General features: G+C 41.4%; 2 protein-coding genes across 3 annotated transcripts; one reads left to right on the top strand and one right to left on the bottom strand.

Annotated features, from left to right (window-relative positions):
* Positions 1–4,354, top strand: LOC147251197 (uncharacterized protein C3orf85-like). The gene is made up of 6 exons (XM_086221687.1): positions 1–121; positions 2,740–2,826; positions 2,999–3,034; positions 3,347–3,471; positions 3,610–3,695; positions 3,927–4,354. The coding sequence occupies exons 3-6, from the start codon at positions 3,001–3,003 to the stop codon at positions 4,003–4,005; spliced, it is 324 nt and encodes a 107-aa protein (XP_086077813.1). The 5' UTR covers positions 1–121; positions 2,740–2,826; positions 2,999–3,000; the 3' UTR covers positions 4,006–4,354.
* A 254-nt stretch (positions 4,355–4,608) lies between these two features.
* On the bottom strand, positions 4,609–18,907 carry LOC147251196 (neuronal acetylcholine receptor subunit non-alpha-2-like). Of its 2 annotated transcripts, none has more exons than XM_086221686.1 (7): positions 18,864–18,907; positions 12,622–12,912; positions 10,788–10,900; positions 7,852–7,896; positions 7,625–7,734; positions 6,630–7,542; positions 4,609–6,526 (listed from the first exon to the last, which is right to left on the bottom strand). In XM_086221686.1, exons 2-7 carry the CDS (start codon positions 12,689–12,691, stop codon positions 6,362–6,364), a joined length of 1,416 nt encoding a protein of 471 aa, XP_086077812.1. In that variant the 5' UTR covers positions 12,692–12,912; positions 18,864–18,907; the 3' UTR covers positions 4,609–6,361. The 2 variants fall into 2 exon arrangements, with proteins under 2 accessions (XP_086077812.1, XP_086077811.1); XM_086221685.1 differs by having other exon boundaries at positions 4,611–6,526; positions 10,749–10,900; positions 18,864–18,904.
* Between the last annotated feature and the right edge of the window lie 4,860 nt (positions 18,908–23,767).

Here is a 23,767-nt window from a genome sequence, read left to right as displayed (position 1 = left end):
GGCAATGTGGATATATGGGGTACAGATGGAGCCTCCGCCGTCAGAGAGGAGGGAGATGTTCCAGAGCTGCTGGAGACAGAACGCAGCAGTTGGTGTTCCAAGTTTACCAGGACTGTGCAAGGTGGGCAAACGTGTAGTTGTCATTTGTGACGCATGTAAGCACTGAGAAGCTTTTCCAGACAATAACATCATTCAACACTTTTGTCCGATACTACATTCTGTCAACAGCCACATACCAGCTAAGTCGTCATCTGAGACTTTCAAAAGGAAAAAGCAGCATTTGTTGAAGCTTTTAGGAGGGGGAGAATCAGCTTTGATCAAGGAGTGTAACTGAAGAGCTGTGTCTTTAGTCTCTGCCCGGTTCTTTTTCAACAGAAGAGGGTGGAGCTTATTCCTCTATTGTGTTGCAGGAATGAGGGGAGAGGAGCCGACTGGTGTTCAAACTTACCAGCATTTTGTAATAAGATATTTAATAAAATCAGAATATTAAATGATGAAATAAATTCATTTTGACAGAAATAGCAAAGAAACAGCCACATGTGAAATGAGGTACACAGGACATTTTCGACACATGTTGTGCATTGGAGAGGTTTGTGTTCAGTTGTGAAGTGAACAAGGAGTGAGGAAAGACAAAGTGGTGGAAATGGTGCGAAGACCAGGGGGGGCTGTTAATTCTCTATCTTTAATAAATGAGAAGTGTTCTTCTAATGGAGTTAACTGTTATAGAGACACTATATCATCCTTTCATCTTGTCTCTCTGCATCTCTCTGTCTACATCTCCCCCTTCTTCAACAAATAGCTCTGGTTAAATTATGCAAACACCTACATACTTTCTGACAACAGAGACGTTGATGCATTATTTCACCAAGACGCAAACCGCCGCCCCCCCCCCCAAAAAAAAGGGGAGCTAGAAAGTGAACAACAGCCCTCTTGCCTCGATTGATTTGATTAGATGACAGATGAAATTTTCAGAGTTCCCTAAAATTCCTCCTTCCAAACTAAGTAGAACTGTTGGCTCAGTGGGGTGCATATGCTGGCATATGTGCGTGTGTGTGTGTGTGTGTGTGTGTGCGTGTGTGTGCGTGTGATAGAATGGGGTTGGATAAGATTTAAGAGCCTCTAACTTTGATGTGTGGAGGAGGAAGCGCTAGCTTTTAATGTGACATGGAGTACACAGGCTGTAGACCTAAATAAGTTGTTTGGAACATGTTGAGGGAAAATGTTGCGTACGCCCCAAAAGTGCGTGTACGACAAGTTTGAAACAAATTTGGCGAAAAATAAATGAAGCAGCAAATTTCATTCGCAGTGTAATGATATTAAATTAAAACAAAAGTAGTAAAAGAAAACAAGTCACAGCAATTTTTCATGTACTCAAATACATACTCCAATAAGCAAGTACATATAAATATGTGATGAAGTGCGTTTTTGTCCTTGCAACACCTCCTCCTCCTCCTCCTCCTCATCCCTTGGCCAACGTTTTGTCTCCATTACATTGCGTAGGTGGTTATTCAGTTTAATACGGGATGTCAAAGAAATGTCAGACCACTCACACCAACTTAAGGGTTCACAGGGGAAAAGGTCAGAGGTGCACACAAGGGTCAAACAAACAACATACGGAAAAACTAAACCCACGCAACGTGTGGGTGAACAAAGCCATGCATGCGATCAAAGAAAACGCTCAAAGGACGGTTTGTACAATTATGTGAGGGGAAAAAAAGTGTCACACATTCATATATAATACTTGGAGATGCTCAGGTTCAGAAATAGGCCCGGAGATACTTTGAATTATTAATGTAATTTTGCTCTGTTGGACTTCGAGTCATTGTCTCTGTGAATTAACTCTTATTGTCACTTCAGCTTTTTAGGTGGTCGTGGGCTGCATCAGCCAGCATGTAAATATTACATCACATTAAGAAATTCAAGGGAAACCTCTTACGCATATTTAAGAGAGATTTAATGCAGCTTCTTAAAAGCTAAGTTCTTTCTTCACTTAATATCCAGGCTGTTTTTAAAGGTAAAGTTTTCCTATGCATGTGTTTGGCGAAGGTGCGCATGTAAAGATTTATTACATTTTCAGGATGTTTCATCACATTTTTGTGCTGGTGTATTGTTTGGCAGAAGTCTGATTGAACAACTGATCACATGTCTTTACTGTCCTCTGCTCATACTCAGCTTGTTTTTCTTTCTTTTTTTTATCAACTGTCACTCGTTGGTTAAATCTGTGGAGCTGGCTCTCCATTGTCCACCAGCCACGCTTGAGGTGACAACACCACCCAGTGGAGGAAACCTTAATGTACATGCTACTACAGTATCACTGAAACCGCACACTTATATGAATTTTGTTTTATGTAAAATGTTTGACACTGAACAAAGACATTTGAGTTATGCAGCTATAGCTTATAACAAAAAGATAAACTGTCTGATCTATAAAAAAAAATGAGAGCGCAAAGTCAACTTAACAATTAGCTTTTCTGGAGAAAAATTTTGATCACTTTTTTTTTTGTATACTTATTTGCAAAACACTCCTTATTAATTTCAGATTTCTTTCATTCTGAGTCATTTTACCAAAGGAAGGTATTTGTTCACTCAAATCAAGAGTTTGGTAATTAATTTATTTACGGAAAAACTGCTACAGTGTTGCCTTTATGTTAAATCTCAGAGCCAGACTTGTTCCCAGTGTGTGAATGTGTGTTTTGGATGGCTACCTTGACGGGCTGCCTGATGTTTGACTTCATTCAGTGCCTTCAGTGAAAGAAACACTTGTGCTCTTCTACGTTCAGCCGTGAGATTCTGAGCTCGGAGCTCAAATCTCTTCTGACTCTGCAGGTAAATCTCGCTGTTCTCTTACGCTTCCCATTAATACATTTATTTCCCTTTGTTCATGAAGCTAATTGTACTCAACCGTTACACCACTGGCATGTCTACTTGTCGGTTTTACTCTTTTCTATCATTTTTATTGGAGGTCTTTATTTAAAATATTCTATTTTACACCTTGTAGACATGAAGTTTGTGATTGCATTTGCTCTTCTGAGTGGTAAGTCAACTACATTTTAATCTGCTTTAAATTGTTTCTGCACTGGAGCATCCTCTTTGATTGTTTACTCCAATATTTTATCATTTATTCTGCCTTGAAAATGTCTCCAAACATTGTCAGAAAATAAAGATGTGCAAAAAAAAACCAACAACAACCCCTTTCCTTCTTTCAAAATCTAGATTTACCAACGTTTTTTTAGTTGTAAATTTGGAACAATTTACGGATTGCATTGACCCCTTGGAACAAAAACAATTTACTAATCAACACAGAAAAATGTTCCCCTTTGTGCTTTTCATGTTCTTGTGTGCTCAGTGGTTTTTGCTGCCCCGTTCATGAAGGACGACGAGGCAAAGCGGTTCATCAGGCTGAAAAGACAGGCAGGGTATTGGGATCCCTACCACTCTCAGAACCAATGGGGCTACACCGTCCAGGAACAGGTGACACACACACACACACACACACATACACACACACACACACTGCAATTGGTGTTGGCATATGTCAAAACTGTACATATCAGTCAGCCGCGAAATAGGAATTTCTATTGGCTGGTGACCAGAGTTTCCCTCCCCCAGGCTAATGAGTACTGGACAGCCATTCGAACAGATGCTCAGTACTACATGGACATGAGCAACCTGATGTTTGACCGCTCCGTAGCGACGTGAGTGAGCTCATCAGCAGCACACGTGCCAGTGTTTATTGAGTTGTTCTTCCAGAACTGTGACATCACGGTGTTTTGTTTTGCACGGATATCCCCCCCCCCCCCCCCAACGCTACATTCTGCTTCTTCTTCCAGTCTTCGCGGGTCTGAAGGCACTTCAGATCTCCTTTAAATGTGCAATACTAAGTCTCATATAAATGACTTTTTCTTGTCGATCCGTCTGTGTTGCAGTGAAAACAACAGGCTGTATATGGAGATGCTGCGCAATGCTCGAGCTCACCTGGACAGCCAGACGGGGGGACGCAAATAGAGGATAACGTCTAAAATCAGAGGCTACACGCAATACTCGTGGTTACAATTATTTCATTTACATGGTGAACAGGAGACTATTTTTTTTATGTATGCGAGCCTCAATGGCATGCCTCTACAACGAAATGAATGTTTTGGTATTAAAATGACATGCAATTAGGTATAAGGTATTTTGAGGTATCAAAATGGTTGAAAACTTAAATCACACACTGGGTGAAGTATGACTCGAACTCGCAAACAAACAAAAAAAACCACTCATCTTAAGGCTTTACTCACTGAAAACTATTCAGCAAAGACAGTACAGGCATTTATTTTGTTGGGGGAGGTGTTGGTACATATTCAATAAAAAGGTTGATGAATGAAATTGCAACTTTGTTTTTGCGGGGAGGGGGGGTGGGCGTGTCGAAACATGTTCACTTTATATTTTCAAGATATTATTCTGTATTACTCAACCAGAGGCGTCTCTGCTGTAGAATTGTCATCAGTGTAAAAAAACAACGTGCATGTATTTGTTTCATTGAAAGAAAAAAAAACAAGTGTCTGCTTTGTATTCTGTTGGATTAGTCCGCACGTGTAGCCACTAGGTGGTGCAGTAAACCACAATGTTCTTTCATCACTCATTTATCGTTTACTTCTTTCCCTTTCTTGAGAAATTCCTGTTTTTCAACCTGAATATGCTTTGTTTGTGGACTGTGTCCCTCCTATTCATGATATACGTGGAACTGAACTTTTATCTGATTATAAATCAATAAAAACAATGTTTTCACAGAGGAAATAATAGCACGGATTACAGTATGACGAATAAAACGTGTTCAAAACAACTTTATTGGTGTGGTCAAGGACATCTAAAAAAACACAAATTTTGTACTTTTGAAAACTGACTCATGTAAACGAAATGCGTCGTTTATTCGTCACACTTTTTATTCTCGTCGACACGATTGGACAGAAAACAGCACAAGTTGAAGACGTTAACTCACGCAGAATAAATCTGCGGGCATCTTCATAACCGACGGTTTTTCAAGTAAAAATGCCAGACATTATTGTTGAAGATTCTCAGTGTGATATATAATAAATGTATATTCATGATTCCAAAGTCATAGATGGATTTATCAGTCATTTAAATAATCATTAATAATAGCCCTACTGCAATTCTTGTCAGATTTTGCAAACATTTAATGATATTTGTGATGAAATGGTTGCTTAGACTATAAGAGAATCAAATACTTACTTTCTTCAACAATAGGATGATAAAGCAGCCGTAGCAAGAGATGTTTTGTGCTTCACATATGTGATACTTCTGCTGTCCTTTCTGTGACTAAATGGTTATCAATGTAGAATAAAGATGCACCTCCGGAGAGAATACATTTTTCAGTAATTCCTCCCAGGTTACTCTGCTGTCCCAAAACAAAATCGATAGTGCGGCTGGCTGAAAACAGTCATATTTCCAGCCAAATTTTAAAGGGTTCTGCATGCTAGCTAAAGTCACTGTGTGTAGTTTTCAAATAAATGATTGTGGCTGAGCGAATAACATAGGCTGCATACATTTTCACCCAAAAAATCTTGCATCCGTTTGTAGCCGATCTGTAAAGCTGCTGCTTTATTAAGAACATCTAAAGCCACTTAAGGGCGGCGTATGACTAGAATCACACTTCCTCATCGTACTATCGTTGAATGATATGTTCTGGTGAATAGAACCAGAGCTGCTTCGCCCCTGGGGGAACAAAAAGTCAAGACAAGATGCTTTTTATGCCTGAAGAAATTATACCTTTACAATACTTGCACAGATTCTAGACATTGTGCATTTTACAGAAACTTAATAACACATATAAAACAGTGGAATTGGAGAAGAAGCCCAGCCAACCAAAATATAAGAATCCCAGTTCTTGAAAGGGGACCTGTTATGCTTTTCTTTCTTTTCTACTATATTTGATGTTAAATGTTCATATTTAATGTGTCCACAATAAATAATGAGATGTCCATTTGAGCAAATAAGTGTCAAGCTTCAAAGCGCTCTTGGTAATTTTACAGTGTTTTCTTCCTGGAGAAGCTGTCATTTATTCCTCGATGCCCTAATATGGTCATCTAATCCAAACATAGAACACACCAGGGAACACCCCCTGAGAGGCTTCCACAGGTTGGCCAATTAGAAGAAACTAACTAAAGCAGCCTGCCTGAGTTGTAAAAATGGCCAACATAAGATGAATAAGGATTAATTTGAACTATGAATCCCAGAATAATAATATATAGCTGAAAATCAGCATAGTAGGTCTCCTTCGATAAACATTCATAGTTCCTTCCTGTTGCTCAGTTTTTACTCTGGATTTATGCATCAGTTTCGAAAGGTGCATTCAAGCTGCTTAGTTTGAAGGCGGGTCCTCGCTCGTGATCGGTGGAGCGATTTTGAGGAACATCTGCAGAGCTGGAGTGAAGATGAGGATGGTCCCCAATACTGAGACGGTCAGGAAAGCCCACAGGAAGATCCTGTCTAACACCTGAGCCACAAACTTCCAGTCTTGTACCACCTGGAAAAGAGGAGAAACAGGAGATGGTGGGACAAAAACATGAAAATTAAAGACTGACATTTCTGACTTGATCTGATCATGAGCATATTCTAGATCCAGCTACCTCTCGGATGAAGTGTTCCTTGCGGATATGTCTGCTTATGTAGCGCACCGAGTAGATGGCCTTCTCCAACATGGTCGCCCAGGCCTCATCGTCTTTGCCATCTGAAGTTGTCTGGCCCCCACTGTTGGCCCGATGTCCTCCTTTCCGTCCTCCTCCAGATCGCGGCTTCAGCTCTGGGCTCTCAGGAGCCAGCTCCGGATAGTGGTAGCGGTCGGTATGACCTCGCATGCACAGCAACCTCGGGAGTTTCTGAAGGAAGAGGTTACGAACCCACGGGGACATGGGGTGGTAGGTGGCTGACGAGCGGTGGTGCACGTTGATGACAAAGACGGTGACGATGATAGAGAGTGTGACAAAGATCATGATGAAGAGTAAATACTCTCCAATGAGCGGGATCACTTTAGAAGAGGAGGGGATGATCTCCTCTATGACCAGGAGGAACACAGTGAGTGACACAAGGACAGAAGTAGAGAGTGATAGCTTCTCTCCTTCATCTGAGGGAAGGTAAAACACCAGGACAGTCAGAAAAGACAAACCCAAGCAAGGGATGATGAGGAAAAGTGTGTAGAATAACGGTAACCTCTTCAGGATGAAAGAATACGTGATGAAGGGATAAGAATACAACCCATCCTTCCTGTTCCCTTTTGCTCCAGTGGCACTGAGGATCTCCCACTCCCCGTTATCGAAGAAGTCCTTACGGTCCACCTGGTGGTCCATCAGCACTAAGTCCACCATGTTGCCATCGTACGTCCAAGAGCCGAACTTCATAGAGCAGTTCTGGCGGTCAAAGGGGAAGAAGGTGACATCCATAGTGCAGGCGGACTTGTAACTGGCCGGTGGCGTCCAGGTGATGGCTCCATTGAACTTGACGATGGCTTTGGTCATCAGGGAGCCTTCAAATCGCCCGTCAGCACTAACGACAAATAATCGTATTCACAGAATCTCTGGACCTACTGTAGACATCGATGATGTTAACGGACTAGAGAGGGACTTACTTCTCGTACAGGACGATGTCCGGCAGCCAAATATTTTCAGATGGAACTCTGATGGAAGTAATTCCACCGTATTTGTCTGGATTCCATCGTAGCTTGTAATCGATCCATTCCTGCTCACCAGAAATACAGCGGATACTTCAACAAGTACATTTTCACATGAACAACATAACACCTTTCTTTCTCTGCATCCATTGGCTCAGTCGAGGCAACCTTTGCCTCTTGCCTACCTGACACAGCCACACATTAGTTGTCATCAACTGATTCTTCTCATCCTAAAAACAGAAAAAGACCAGAAAAAAAGGAGTGATATTCCATAAAGAAAAATCAGTGTCTGTCTTTTACTTCGTGTGGCTGCTGTGTCGGCAGGTTGCGGGGGTGGATGTGGCAGAAAATCAACACCGCTAACACCTGGCCCCAAATGTAAAAGTGTAAAGATAATTATTGCAGAAATGGACTTAATAACAGTAATTAAACAAGAACAGCAGTACGCACTGTAACTGCAGGGCTCAACCCCTGAGCTTCACCAGGCTACTGGGTCCTCGGTTCCAGCGCCTTTTTAAAAATGACTATTAGAGCTCAGGTGCTGCTGCCCTCCTCCCTGAGAGACACTCATCCACGTTTGTCCGCTCGCACACTCATCTGAACTGTTAATTTGACTAATCAGACTCTCCACCCTTGGCTTACGTTCTGAATGCATGCCGTAGTCGACCATAGTTTATTAAATGACTTTGCTGATCTCTTTTTGAACTGGGGGCTCATTTAGACGCCTTCAAACTACAACGAGGGAATTATTTATGCCTGTAACTAATTACATTTTCCCACTGCTCCACACTCTATAATCTGAATAGATGCAACCTTACCAACCTTTTCAAATCACGGAGCCCCCATTTGTCCTAAAACTGGTTGACAGATGGAAATGTGACACAGAGAACTAAACCGACGCCAGTGACAAAAGCGTGCGGAGGTGTAAGCAGTGCATGGAAGTATGATTCAGTGCTGAAGCCGTGTTACCAGTAAAAAAGGAAATGATGGAAAAATGTTTTAAAATAACAGATATGTATTCTCTGAATCTGCTGTCACTGCTGTTAATGTAAGAAAAAAGAGATTACATGCGTTTGTATGTTTTTTCAAGGCTATATCTCTAAACTATATGACATTGAACAACATTTACAGCAATGGCGCATGTATTCGTAGTGCTATCACAGCTGTACAGCGATTCTCGCACGAACAAAAACAAGATCGGCATCTCTTCACTTCATTTTAAAGTTGTTCGGGATATTGTGATATAATTTGTTTACAGCGCAATTCACCTCCGATCCGCGTGTTCCACTTTAACATAAAATTTGATTGGCGAACTGGACGAGAAGCTCGGTTGAAAGTAACCACGTCATCCTAAATCTAATTTGATTGAGAGAGAGAGAGAGAGAGAGAGAGAGAGAGAGAGAGAGAGAGAGAGAGAGAGAAATAAAACCAGAGGTGGTTGCTTTGGATCCAGCTGAAGGAAGATAAGAATAAGAAGAAAAGATGAGAATAAAGAGAAAGAAAGACAGGAATAGAAAGATGGAGAGTGGTAAACATGGGTTTATTAACCCAAATCTTAGATTTCGATGTGAGAAATGACTCTGGCGAAGGCAGCAGAAGGGTAAAGAAAGATTAAGGTGAGTGGATGTTTTGTATATCCAGACCAGGCCTCAGCTGCCACACACACTTGGATGTTTTGGTGATCACATAGAGCAGAGGTGAAGCATAATCTAATACTGAGCCATGCAGCAGCCAAGGCACACTCAGGGGACAATGCAGTGTATACTATAGCCTCCTGCAGCTCTTCTGTCCCTGGGAAGCTGTCTTTCTTTCTCCAAAAATATTCAAAGAATCATTCAACCTAAACCATTTTTGCCATGAAAGCGGGAGGCTTTGTTTAATTCAACAGAGGTTGTCTTTGCCCAGCGCATGAGCCTGTTGGAAGGAAAGGATGAATATTTCATACTGAAAGGCGCATTCCTTCCATTAGCATCCAGCGTTTTCTCTTCTTGAACACCTAAACCATCTCATCCTATCAGTGCCAGCCTTTGAAATATTAAAGGTACACTCCAGAGAAGGAGAGAGAGAGAGAGAGACACACACACACACAGAGAGACAGAGAGAGAGAGAGAAAGACAGACACAGAGAGAGAGAGACAGAGAGAGAGAGAGAGAAAGACAGACACAGAGAGAGACAGAGAGAGAGAGAGAGAGAGACAGAGACAGAGAGAGAGAGACAGAGAGAGAGAGACTGAAATGTGGAAATGAAGTGAGTGTTCCAGATCTATTTCAGGACCATGGAAAGTTCCACACTGGTGTTATTTAGTTTCAGCATCAGACAGCAACGCTGCTGAAATGTAGGACTACAACAAAGAGAATTGACCACATTTAAGGTAACCCTCAAAAAGCAAACCCCATCGCTTTCTTATTGCAGACACACAGTGTTCCTTTAATATCTTCTGTGATTGTCATAAAAAAAATCCCATAAAAAATTTAGAAGAATGTACTCTTTTTTTCTTTTTCTTTTTTTTCCTAGTGAAGAATCCAATTAAATAAAGTATGTACTGACATTTTTTTAAAAGCAAACACCAGCAAAACAGAAGTAAGTGGTGCGGTCGTCTGTTTTCATAGACGGATTAACGAGGAAGTGAGCAACTGCGACTCAAAAGAAGCTACAGTACCCAAGAAATATCTAATTTCATAGTTTGCTCAGGATTAAAAAAGCTCATTTGCAGCATATCAGATATTGGCAGCACCTCAAATAGGTTGCTTCAGTTGATCTTCCCTCTGAATCGCAGTCATGCTTGGATTTGTCACGGGTTAAGAATCCACGTTTGCCGGTTTAAGAGCAAGTTTCACCTATGAAACTCTAACTCCTAATTTCTTCCCTCCCTTACCTCAACTCAAAAACAAGTGAAGGGAATATTTCTTTTACAAATTCGAGGGCTTAAACTACCACTCTTGTGAGTTTTTTTGTCGATTATTCTGCTCTCATCTGTGTATTTAGCGTCTCTTACTGGTTTTTGGAGGTTTATGAATCAATAAATACCCTAACAGAGGAGCGAGGGTGTTGTTCTTGCATGCAAATGTGTGTCCACTCTCACCACATCGACCAGCTGGGAGATCTTGAGTCCAAAGCGTACTTTAATAGTGTCGTTGGCCCGTTGAATGGGTCTGACCCAGCGCTGGTAGCCTTGGAAAAGATTCTTAAGAAGGGCGTCCTCCATCTCTGCCAAGGACACAAACTCATTTGGAGCTGGAAGAATGAGACGGAAAGTACATCGTTCATTCCCGTAAACCTCTGTCCTACTTCTGGTTTGAAAAAGAGTAATTAAGTAACTAATTCACTTCCGTGTCATGTCTGTAATTGAGTACCTGTATCACTCAACAAGATGGTTGAGAAAGGGGCTTTGCTGTTTTTATCAGCTGAATTTATATTTTTTATTAAATTTTGCTCACTTCTTCATAGTACAAATTTGTCAAAATAACATGGAAATAACTCATTTTATGGTCAAACATACCATAATAAATGAAGCGTATAAAATCATATTTCCCCCTTCAAATAAAAAAAATCAAAACAATCCTACTTGGTGCTACCTCTTCCTAATCTGATGTGGTGTGCAGCCTCAGCTAAAGTGTCTACATTTTAAATGACAGAATGGAGTGTGACATGCGTCTTTAGTACAAACTCCATCAAAGATCATATCGGAACACTTTCAGTGAATAAACACACAAAACACACAAAAATTTCTATTCCCTGTAAGATCTGTTTTTTCCCACATAGTTCAAGGTTGGTATGATGTAGGAACACTCGATGGCAATAGACGATGAGGAGTGAATGATAAAGCACTGCAGGCTGGGAGAAGGGGGGGGGGGGGCACTGAGATAGAATAACTGTCCAGAAGCTGGGCAGTCAGCACATCAGTCAGCCTCAGGCGATATGATGTTTGTGGCAGGACCAGAGCAGTATTATTGACAAGAGACAGCTCTACTGACAGACTCAGGGGACATGGCGCGCCAGCGTGGGGGGGTCAGGTTTTGGACGGTGGTGGAGGAGACCTGGATTCACCTCTGCTCTCACCTCACGCCAGAGGAGGAGGGTGAGATATGACTTGAGTGAAACTACAGGTGTCTAAAAATACTCCATCGTAGGTCACGACGTGGAATTGAACAGTAAAGATGCAACAATTAATCGATTCAAGAAAACGAATGGCGGACTATTTAACTCATCAGCTGATTCAAACAACCTCGAACCTCAAATGCAGGTTGGCGCCGTTAAATGTGTCGTAAAAAGTAGTACACTTCAGCAGTTCATTCGGCCGCTTTTACTGCATCCAGTTAGTATCTTGTATCAGTGGCACTATGGTATCACGTTGCCTACTGAGACGCTGAAGTTTTACGAAAGAATCAAGCAAAGTGTGTCATGAAAGCTTAGAGTGACTGAGGTGGTGAGGACACATCAAATATGACGCAAACGCAGCAGGAGGAGGGTTGGCTGACCTCCCGAAGGACTCAACGCTGACATCTGACTCCTGTTCATCTCTGTCGTGGATCAGTAGACTCAGTTTTTAGCTGATGCACGAGTAAAAGCCCAAGTGATGCAGGAGTGAAGGGGAGTCTGCTGGTAATCTGATTACTTTAGTTATTTAGGAGTAGCAAAATGGTGAGTGTCTTGCCCTTGAAACAAATACATAAATAAATAAATAAATACAATGAGAAAGTACAGAGACAGGAAAGTTAAGGACCAGATGGCCCACTGAACAATCTCAGTCTATAGTTTTCCATTTATTTTCACCTCCAGTTTTTCTTCTGCTGGTTCTTTTACATCCTCTCTTCGGTTCCGGGCAAAAGTACTTAAGATGGTCAACTGATCGACCCAGTAGAAGAAGCCCACCCCAAAGTTATGTTTGTCACACCACGTGGTTTACCAGCGATGATGTGGTCACCTCAAACGTGTGCTGGTCATGGTTATCTTACCGGGGATGGCGGCGAGGGACAGCGGGCAGGCTACCGTCAGGAGGAGGAGGAGCGGGACAGCTAACTTCATGGTGTGTCCCGGTACTGCTGAGCGCTCCTGCAGCCTCCGGTGACCGAGTGCTGTTCAACTGGAGACGATCACCGAGAGAGGAAAGACATGGAGGAGGTTTCCATCAGTTGTAGAAGAAGATGATGATGCGGGAAACAAAGCTCGTCCTCCAGAAGGCGGCCAGAGCACATGTGTCCGTACGGTGAGTCTCGGGGAGAGGCGGCCAGCAGTGGGGAGGCTCTCTGGAGGGGGAGGGGGAGGCAGGAGGGAGGGAGGGAGGGAGACGGGTGGAGCCGAGGAGCGTCTTTGAACCAGTATGAAACATTTATCAAGTTATTATTGTTTTTAATTCCGCTACATAGCCCATACCTTTGGATTCATAATATTCCGGGCAAAAGACTATGGAGAGGAAGATCGACTGATATCGATTTTCAGGACGATAGACTTGAGATCAAAAACCGATAGGATAGTCACTTGTTTTAAATATTAACATTTCCAACCAAAAGTAAAATCCAACACAAGGCTCCCTTTAACAATGTGCCATATGTTTCTAGAAAGTCCAATCAGCTTAAACTTAAAAAAAAGAAATGAATGAAAATTGTCATAAAATAATTCATAAAACCTACAGTTTTGGATGAACATGAAAGTATTCCAACTTCCCAGCAGGGTTTCAGGGAGCTACATTAAGAAATACAATTGCTAAATCAAATTTTTGACTATCTACTCTGATGAGTGTATTAGTACATTGGTGAGCTACAAAGAAAAATTGCCCGTCTGATAAAAAAAAATTCTACAGTACAGGTAATATGAAATATTAACGAATATCTCGGTTAATAATTGTGCACCCAGGTAACCCCTGCAACTCTAAATCATGAGATTTCACTGTCACTGCTACTATTACAGCTGGAACATTTTAATAGGTTATTTTAGAGGTAGGCATAGAATTTCAGACGCTATTTTATCCTGTATTGTTTCCAGAAATGGAGTGACTCGCTTTGCTGTGACTGTACCGATTTTAACATGATAGAAGGACGTTCACGTCATTGGCCAACCACGTCCACTGGAGGGCGCTGACGGGATCAACCCAAGTCACTACTGTATGTCAGTATATGCCTGAACTTTATTTGTACTGATTAAAAACAAAAAAAAAACAAAAAAAAACGCAGTTATTAGATTATTCACACCGAAGAATCAAGATAGAGATGCAAATACATGCACACAAACAAACAAAGAGATGAAACAAAGACACAAAAAAGTGACAGCTCTAATAGAACTTTTTTTGGGGAATTTAAATCAAACCACAGATGCAGCAGATTTTGATGAGGGCTGCTGCAGAGTATGACGGGCCCTATTTCTAGTGAACCAAACAGGACAACACTAGGCTAACAGATGACGGATTGTAGTGCACTTAACAGATCAGGGGTGAAGTAAACCCACACAGTTGAAGTCAGTTTCAATCTTTTTCATACAACTATATTTTATTAAGGTTATTCCGACATTATCATTCTCAGTACTTTTCTACATGCTGACAACAAAGATTTGACAAAAGCAGAGCCTCTTCTTTTGTGTGTGTGTGTGTGTGTGTGTGTGTGTGTGTGTGGGTGTGTGGGTGTGTGGGTGTTGTGGTCAGTGTGTGTTAACCGCTAAGTTTTGAACAGCATGTGTGTTCTTGTGTGTGTTTGTCTACAGCATCTATAGGGAAAGCGTCATGGGAACTTCGTTGGAACAAGATCAGTGTGTATGTGTGAGGTGTTGTTTTTCAACAAGCTGGGAGACCAAATGTTCTATAACTGGTGCCAAGTGAGAAACATCGTCATTGGTAATCAATAATCAAATTTTTGTTCACATATTTATATATATATATATATATATATATATATATATATATATATATATATATATATATATATATATATGTCATGTATGAGACAAGCAAAGGGGAAAAGAAGCTCCTCGAAAAGAAAGAAAGAAAAGTAAAAGAATGAAAGAGAGAAAATAAATTGGCAGAGTGAAAAAACCCAACTTGTTCACATCCCGTGCGCGTGCACACACACACACACACACACACACACACACACACACATAGGTATGCACACACACACACTCAATGGCACTAGAGAAAGTGGGTTATAAATCAGAGCTGAGAGCAACAACACATTAGATGCTGATAAATCTGTAACATGCTACCAGCTGACTGGTGTCGAGGTGAGACACACGCTGGTGATAGACGACAAGTGGTGCAATTTATTTAATCATCTACAAGCAAGGAAACGTTCTAAAGTGGTTATGTGGGAAGTCTTCAGTGTAGATGTAGGATTTGGTTTTGTTTGGATCACCAGGATAGACCTTTCTATCGTGTGTTTCCCAGCGCTCTGGCCGTCTTAGGTCTTCTACAGGCATTCTACAGTGCATCACCGGCCCTGAATTCAAATTTTTTCCACTTTCAAACAGACATTTACAGCAGCTTTGAGTGTCCTTTGTGTTTAATGCCAATTTAAGAATGTTGACAGCGTCAATATTAATATGCTAGCTTTAGTAGCTTCAAAAAAATTAGGTGGAATCCATAAGTTGTCACTTCAGGGTTTTGAGAAATATTCAAGTTGCATCACCTCTCCTGGAAGCAGGCAGTCTAAAGAATTCTGTTGGGTTTGATAGCGGGTAAATCAAAAATGAAGTTGAAGTATAAACAGCAGATTTCTTCTGCTTTGAGTATAATCGTACTCTGATGTTGCCAAAACAGTTTTGGATGCTACATACCATTAAAGGTTAAAAGACACGCAAGAAAATGTGACTTTAGCCAACAAACCCTTTTATAAAAACAGGTTGAGGGATGTAAGAATTCATGTGGGCGTGTAAGGAAAACAGACTACAACACATATATTCTGCAGCAAATCAAGCATGATGCATCTCCTCCTATCTCCATATCTCTCTCTCTCTCTCGCTCTCTCTCTCTCTCTCGCTCTCTCAGTCACACTCTCCCTCTTGTCCTCCCTCTCTCCTCCTCCGTGGGTTGAAGTGACGGGGATAACGGGAGGCTGATTATCACAATGAAATTATCCTGATTTTCTGCTCCACTTGGAGCTGTGGGACGGGCAGCTGCTGCCGCTGAGATCGTCCTGTCCGCCTCGCCTCTAATCATTTGGAAACACAAATTCTCGCGGGCTGGAAACCTGCCGGTCCCTTCCCAAATGACTGTGGGCAGCTGCACAGCGCACGTGTGTGTGTGTGTGTGTGTGTGTGTGTGTGTGTGTGTGTGTGTGTGTGTGTGTGTTGATATATGTGTGTGAGAGAGATACAGAAGATGGGAAGTGAAGGCAGAATAGATTTGCTGCATCTATGTGTTTACCAATTGTTTATAAGTGTGTGTTATCATGCAGTGGGGTGTGTGTATGTGTTTGTGTCTGGTGTTGTATATGTTTTGCCTCATTGTTGCATAGTTACAGTCTGCATAATTTGGGTTGGTGCAGAATTATTTAATAAAGGAGAGAACAGCTGTGTCTCTGGAGGCCTGCGGGTTTCATCTTAATCTGTTTGTTATTTCAAGGATTTTAAATAACTGGTGATAGAAACAGGATAAGGATACAAGAAAGAGAGTCTCACTCACTCTGCCTTCAAAGGAAAATAGAAAGGCATACAAGCTAATAGCATTAGCCTTCTAGTGCTACCAACCAACCCCTTTAAACTTTAATCTGATCAATTTCGGAGCTTTTGCTTATCAGTACTTTTCAACCTAAACTTTGAAGGGATTCGATCCAGTAAAACAAAAACAAAAACACTTTGATCAATAATGGAAAAATTTGGATATTTGATATTTTAATCTTCTAAAGCATTTAGACGGAAAGACCAGATCAAGGATGAACAAAGATGAAAGTTACAAGAGAGGTGGGAAATTAGGAAGGAAAGGAAAGGAAAGGAAAGGAAAGGAAAGGAAAGGAAGGGAAGGGAAGGAAAGGGAAGGAATCGGAAGGAAAACGCCACAACAGTGCCTCCGTCGGATGATGAAGGAACAGCCAAGAAAAATATGGAAAAATAGCAAAATATTATGTGTGTGACTGTCTCTTCGTGTCCTGTGGACATAAATATTTTCATTTGAGGTCATTTGACTCACATTCCCTCCAGGGACAAAGATTCTCCCGGCAAATGTTTAGGATAAAATCAGGATGAGACGTACAAGTTGAAGTTTGGCCCGTGACAGATGCCAGCAGTTATTCATTCATCCCGAGGCACCAAATGTAAATACGGGGAATTCAGATGTAACAGCTTCTTGGTTTTTATTTGAATAGCATGTCTTAGACTTCAGTACAAACACAAATTACATCATCTCTCAAAATACTTAGGCTTATTTCACTTTTTCCTCTTAAAAGTGGATCCAAAAAAACTGCTGCTTGAATCTCTGTTGCAATAGGATTTTTAAAAAATATGAATAATTGGAATCGGAATGGTAAAAGCAGTTTGTTTTGATTGACATGTCTGTATTTCAGGAAGAAATCGACCGGAATTTGAAGTTTATTTGAGCAATTTGGGATTTATCACGTGTGTTTTACTGTGAAGCGTTGAGGAGGCATGAATGCTAAAAGTTTATGATGCCATCGCATCTCCAATATCTACCCTCGTATTTTTGTGTAACGACGTATCAATACTGTGCTGAGGTCTCCCAGCGTGTGTGAGTGGCCAGCCTGAAGCCACTTGGCAGAGAGTAAATTAACTCTGGCACATCAAAGATGTTGTCATCAGATGTGAGTCAGCTGTGCTTTGTGTGTGTCTCATCCACACTTGTGCATAGATGCATGAGTGTCTCTGTGTACTGTACACGCGCATGTGTGTGTGTGTGTGTGTGTGTGTGTGTATCAAAATGAAGTGCAGCACTGGATTCAAACTAACAGGTTACAAAATACCACTAAGGAGACAGTGAGCAACAGGTGGTACAACAGTGGGGCAGCAGGGAACTGGTTTTGGAGTGATAACACACAGGTGAACAGAGAGGAGAGACACATGAAGGTGTTGATTTAAGAGAGAGAGAGGAGACAGAGAGAGAGAGAGAGAGGAGAGACACATGAAGGTGTTGATTTAAGAGAGAGAGAGGAGACAGAGAGAGAGAGAGAGAGAGAGAGGAGAGACACATGAAGGTGTTGATTTAAGAGAGAGAGAGAGAGAGAGAGAGAGAGAGCTAAAACAGGAGCTTACAGCAATTTAAGTGCAACAAAGGATTAAAAAAAACAGGAAGAACGACCAAAAGTCATGAGTGTAAAGGGAAAAAGCTGAAGTCTGACACTAAAAATGAAAGTGACTTAAAATCTTTTAGGGATACAAATGGGACTCAGGAGGTCATTGGGTACAGCACATGCAACCAGGCACAAAACCAGCTGAAATGTGGGTTTTGGTTCAGGGGTTAAGGGTAAATTTCCAGAAATGTAATATGGGTTTAAAAGTAACATGGGACAAGCATCAGTTTTAATTTTTTTTTTTTTAGTCCTTTTCATGAGATGGTTAGGGTCACAGATGTCACATCCATGTGTGCCAACGGCATGCATGATATCTCCATTTGCTTTTTTAAAAAATTTTCTATTGTGGATTTATTTTCCTGCCCCTGGAAACTACATCTATATACACTGTAAATGTGAATACAGCGCTGTGGTTACTCCAGAGGGCTTTACACCCTGGGGTGTCAACATGGAGGACAGACTGGGTGTGTGTTTCTTCCTCATGTGCCTGTCTGTGTGTGTCAGCACCCATGTTCACAGGGCTCGCCGTTGTCCCGGGAGGAATCAGTCTCCATTTCCCATCTAGAGTCAAAGAAATGTTGTGTAACCTTTTGAGCGCCTCTAGGACAAGACAGACAGATAATGAGGCTGCTCCTGTCACGTCCCATTTACTGAGGATGGCGTCAAGAAAACCTTGAAAATCGACCTCTTGTTTGAGGATTTCACATTTACATCTTCACCCAGAATGACCACGTTAACGGATAGGACCAGATAGGCAAGCAAGGACAACAAAATCCAAAGCTAAAAACCCCAGATGGATGTTTGGTTTGGGCCGCCGTCTCAATGTACTGCATCTTTACAAAACTGAGCCTTTGCAACCCTCTGAGAACATAAAGGGTAAGGTCAACACAACACATAAATAAGCTGAACCAAAACACACACACACACACACACACACACACACACACACACACACACACACACACACACACCTATTTTTGCCAAAAGCACAGGTGCTGATTGGCAGCAGTGTCGTTGCAACATTCCTCTGTCATGTGGGATTTCAAGGATTTACTCTCTTCCACGTGCAAGTCGCTGTCCAAAATGCTGAAATGGCATTGGCGGGGCTGATCGCAGCAATCCTCTACCCGTAGAGCACCAGATGGATCCTACGGTCTTGTTTGGTGTACCATCACACATTTAGATGTTGGATACATCTTGGAAAAAAAAAAAAAAAAGGCACTGTACTTGTTTTTGAGCTTCAGACATCTTAAACCATGTGCTTGCGTGTGCTGCTGCTGTTACCTTTTTAGAAAATACATTTTTTCTCATTGGCAAATTCATAGAGTTGAACTGCTACACAAGAGGTTTCGATGTCTCTGAAGTCTGTACAGGTAGATTTCCTGTTTGCTTCAGCAGATGAAAACAGCCTTCTAATCCCTGCCCAGAGTGAAAGTCAAATATCCAACTGAGAAAACAAGAAGAGCTCAGTACTTGCTAAACTTAACACTCACTCTCAATTTTTGTTTACCTCAATGCTACCACCTGCATCCATGAGTCCCAGAAAAACTACAGAATCCTCTCAAAATACTCCATCAAAAGTAAATCGTTATTTTATGTGTTTTCCCCATTCACATTCTGTCAAACCTGCTTTTTCTCTTCTTCTTTGACCCTGAAAGGCACCAAGTGTTTGCCAGTCAGAGGTTGCCGTGGGCGGGTCTCCCTGGGATGCACACACAGGAGTGGAGTTTTGTCTGTCCTGATCAACTGCTCCAGGCCATCCGGTACAATATCTGATAGCATTAGTGGTGCTAGCCGAGCTACTTGTAGTGCTCGCACTATCAGTGGCAGTCGAGTGGGCACAGAACTGGAGGTCAGAACACCTCAGGACAGGAATGAAGTCATGTTAACTGAACTATGGAACACGACAACATGGCCATCTTCTATCCAAACCCTGGAGCCTCACTGACTCAACCACCTGTGACTCCTCCCACTCTCATTCACCCCTGAACCACCTTCTCCTTTTTTTCTCTTTCAGCTGGCAGCTTCGTGTGTCTTGCAGATTTTTTTTCCATCACTCCACTTTTTTTGTAGATCAATGACGACAAGGACCAGCTGATCAGTTGGAGTCTCTTCAGCAGCATCATGAATTCAGAATTCACTTGACAAATATTCAAAAACCAGCATATCTCCGAATTTTTTTTCCATTTACAAATGATCATATAGTTTAGCCTAAGTGTTTGCTAATGCTAACCTGCTTAAGTTGTCAGCAGGTATTCCTCTAATAACACACACCAGGATTTATGCTTCTTAAAGGTGTGACAGTGTGAAAGGTAGGTTACCTCAGGTGTAAAAGTTTCTTCCAGTGTTATTATTTCTCAAATCGATAGTTCAGAGAATGACTGATAAAAATAAACAAAGAAGAAAGGATTAAAAAGCAGGTTATAGTGTAGATGTAAAATGGTATACCTCTCTATTATTTTCTTTTACTTTCCATCTTTATTTTATGTCATCACAACTATAACTTGGTTGATTATTATCAGTGTATTTGTTATTTTGCAGTTATGAAACGCAAAAGTGGACCCTTCATTATTTTTTCCAGCAGCAGATTTAAGACAAAAATAAACAATATGTTTCCCTTGCATTTCTGTCACATTTGCTCAGAAACCTGAGAAATTTTAAGAAACTTTGCTGCTTCACAAATATACTAATTTAATTTATACTTATTTAATTTGTTTTTGCATCACCTATGAATATTCATCAGAGGTTAAAATTAGATTCTTGGTCTTCCTGAGCATGTGTGACAACTGTTTGGCGCGCACAATGTTCTCTTTCACGTAGCAAAACATTTATGCGTATGAGAGGACCTTGCATGAATGTGTGTGTATGTGTCTGTGTGCGTGTGTGTTTGTGTGTTCAGAAGGCTCCCATTGGAATGAATAATTTAGAGGAGAGTCTCCTCTACTTATCCACGGTCGACTGGCATCAGGCACGTACCGTTCTGCTCACGACGACACAAGAGACTCCCCTCAACCACCATCCACCCTTCAACAGAATGCCCCCGTCTCACCCTCCAAACCCCTCTTCAACTCTTCCCAGCATGCTCCAGTCTGCAGTCTGTCACGTCTCCACCTCAAAGCTACAGGATCCCCCAAAACTACAGACATTCAAGAGACAAAACAAACAATTTTTCATTCATGCACATTACAAATACCATAAAAGAATTATGTTTAGAGTTTAATCACAAAAGCAAACTTTAATGAAATAAATAATGAATGAAATGCAATCTTAAAACACACACACACACACACACACACACACACACACACACACACACACACACACACACACACACACACACACACACACACACACACGCACACACATACTGTGTCTGAAGTCTATCATTCTTGCTGTCCAAGAGCTGGATACTAACAGTTGGTGTCAACAGTGAAGAATCGTGTAAAATATTCATCCATGTGGCCGGCTTAATAATGTATTATCCCTCAATTTAGTACCCAGAGCTCTGCTGCGCTTAGACTGCCACCAACTACTTGAGTCCAGTCATTCAAGAAGATTCACAGCTTTAAAATACCAAATTTACACCATAACAAATTATGATTAAGCTGCAGCTTTCTGCAGCGGCTCCGAGCCTGACCTGCCTGGAAACATTACATGAGAGGCATTTAAATATATCAAAGGAGCATGTTTTTTTTGTCAGAGGGACAGGCAGTTTTGTAAGAATACGAACATCGTCAGCCATAGGTGTGTTACTCCTGGTTCAGATTTTGAAGGGCATCTCAGTGAGTTTGGGGACAGCTGGTGAGTAAAACTGCAAGCATGATAGAAATCCTGTCCAAATGGGATACCGTGTATAGCTGCCGTACGGCTGCTGCATCTGTGTATTCATAACCACAGTCCATCCGCTCCATAATCAGCCAGGGGAGAAAGATCCTTGTTGTACATACGAATAAACACAAACACATAGAGCCTGTCACGATCGCTCTTCCTCAGGTGACAAGGGCGTCATCTTCCTCTTCCTCTCTAGATACACACGCACATAGAAATGTGCACATGCTCATTCAGATCACGCAAGTGGGGATTAAGTGAGAGCGGTTAAGAGCTTCAGGGTAGACCAATTCAAAGAGTCGGACTGCAATCTAACTTCAGGGGAAGACGGTTGCATGTTGGGCCAAAACCACCCGGAAATTTCAGTGTGTGTGTGTGTGTGTGTGTGTGTGTGTGTGTGTGTGTGTGTGTGTGTGTGTGTGTGTGTGTGTGTGTGTGTGTGTGTGTGTGTGTTTGCTGACGAGAGCGACGCGTCAACGACTACAGCTTTGCAGTGCTTTTGCAGATGAGTTTGGTCCACTTGTAGTTCAGGAGACACACACCAACATGAGAGTGTGTAAACAACAGACATTAGACAGCTGCCAGTTTCATTAAGTGGTCTGTTACGGGGCCCTGAATCGACCCAGCAGGCCCCAAGTGCCATAAGACATTTGTAAGTAGGTTGTGATGCCAGGTGAGCAATCTACTGCCAACGTCAATTCAACATACTGATATACTGATAGCAGCTAGTTTTTAGATTTTCTTAGCTTCAAGTTCATATCCACATATTGATATAACATTTTTAAATGTCAATATTGTATAATATTTATGATGTTGAGGGATTTTTAATGTCAATCTTATCATCAGTTTCCACTATAATGCAGGGTCAGTTCGATGTCAAAACCGAGGAACTGAATACGATTTCAAGAATTCCCCCAAAATTCAAAAAAATAAATAAATAAAGGACAGTAAAAAATAATAGACCGTGTAGGCAGTAAAATGATCACTTCAGTCACGTTGAATATAAATCATCAGGTAGGTTCTGTTGAACGCGTCCTCCTCAGCTTCACATACGTCCTCCGTTCTGGTATTTTCTGTGTCAGTTATCACATCATGTGTCCTCACACATTCCTTGCGTCCTGTCATTTGTTTGTTGTGACGAGCAGCAAGAGATTCACTGACTTCATAACCACCTTCACACTACAGTTGCTTTGTTATCATGATAACCAGCTGCACAATGCGGTGCCCAAAAATGTGTGTGAGTGACTGTCCAAACACTTCATCTCACATTCAAAGGAACACGGCGAATTCTGTCATTGGTATGAAAATCAATCAGAATCTAATGAGTAAAATAGACCTTAATCACACCTGACCAGATATCTTGGAAAATACCCTAAATGTGAGTTTTATGTTGTGTACTTGGAGAGGAATATTGTCTGTCGCTTGGTGAAACTAATAGTTTCTGAAGTGAGTTAATATGTTCAGCTAACCACATCTGCAACTAAATTAAAGGCCACATATTTAATCAAAATCGTAAGAGATTCCTACAACTTTCATTGAAATAAATTACAACACAAACCAACATAACTGTAAACCTTGCAATATATTAGGGGCTAAAGGAAAGCAAAGATTCTCAGTCCTTCCAAACAACAAAATATACATCCCTGACGTTTTTGCTTGTGTGTTGTGATGCTGGATCAGCTGACATTTATGTGTTTTCACTGTCATCCGCTGCTCGCCTGCAGTAATATTGTGACATGACCACAGTAATCTCTCTCTCTCGTCTCTCTCCTCCTCCCTCTCATACAGAAATGCTAATGCTATCTGACACTCTACAGGCTAAGCAAATATTTCTTTTTTTGCCTGTAAGCTTTCAGTTAATGACACCGTATGCTTTTGCATGCTCCAACCCCCCCCCCCCCCCCCATTATCTCCCTTTCCTCTCTGCTTCTTTCTATGCATTTACACACAAGGTCAAAGGGCAACCTTCTCAAGCAGAATGGTAACACACGGACATCAATTTTGCAAGTTTAATCTCCACAGCGCAAGTGTTTCTATACAAAGTGTT

This window comes from Aulostomus chinensis, chromosome 13, assembly GCF_037954235.1.
Source record: "Aulostomus chinensis isolate RoL2024-O1b breed Wild chromosome 13, RoL_Achi_v1.0, whole genome shotgun sequence".
Taxonomy (NCBI): Eukaryota; Metazoa; Chordata; class Actinopteri; order Syngnathiformes; family Aulostomidae; genus Aulostomus; species Aulostomus chinensis.
This window is presented reverse-complemented; position numbering and strand designations above follow the sequence as displayed.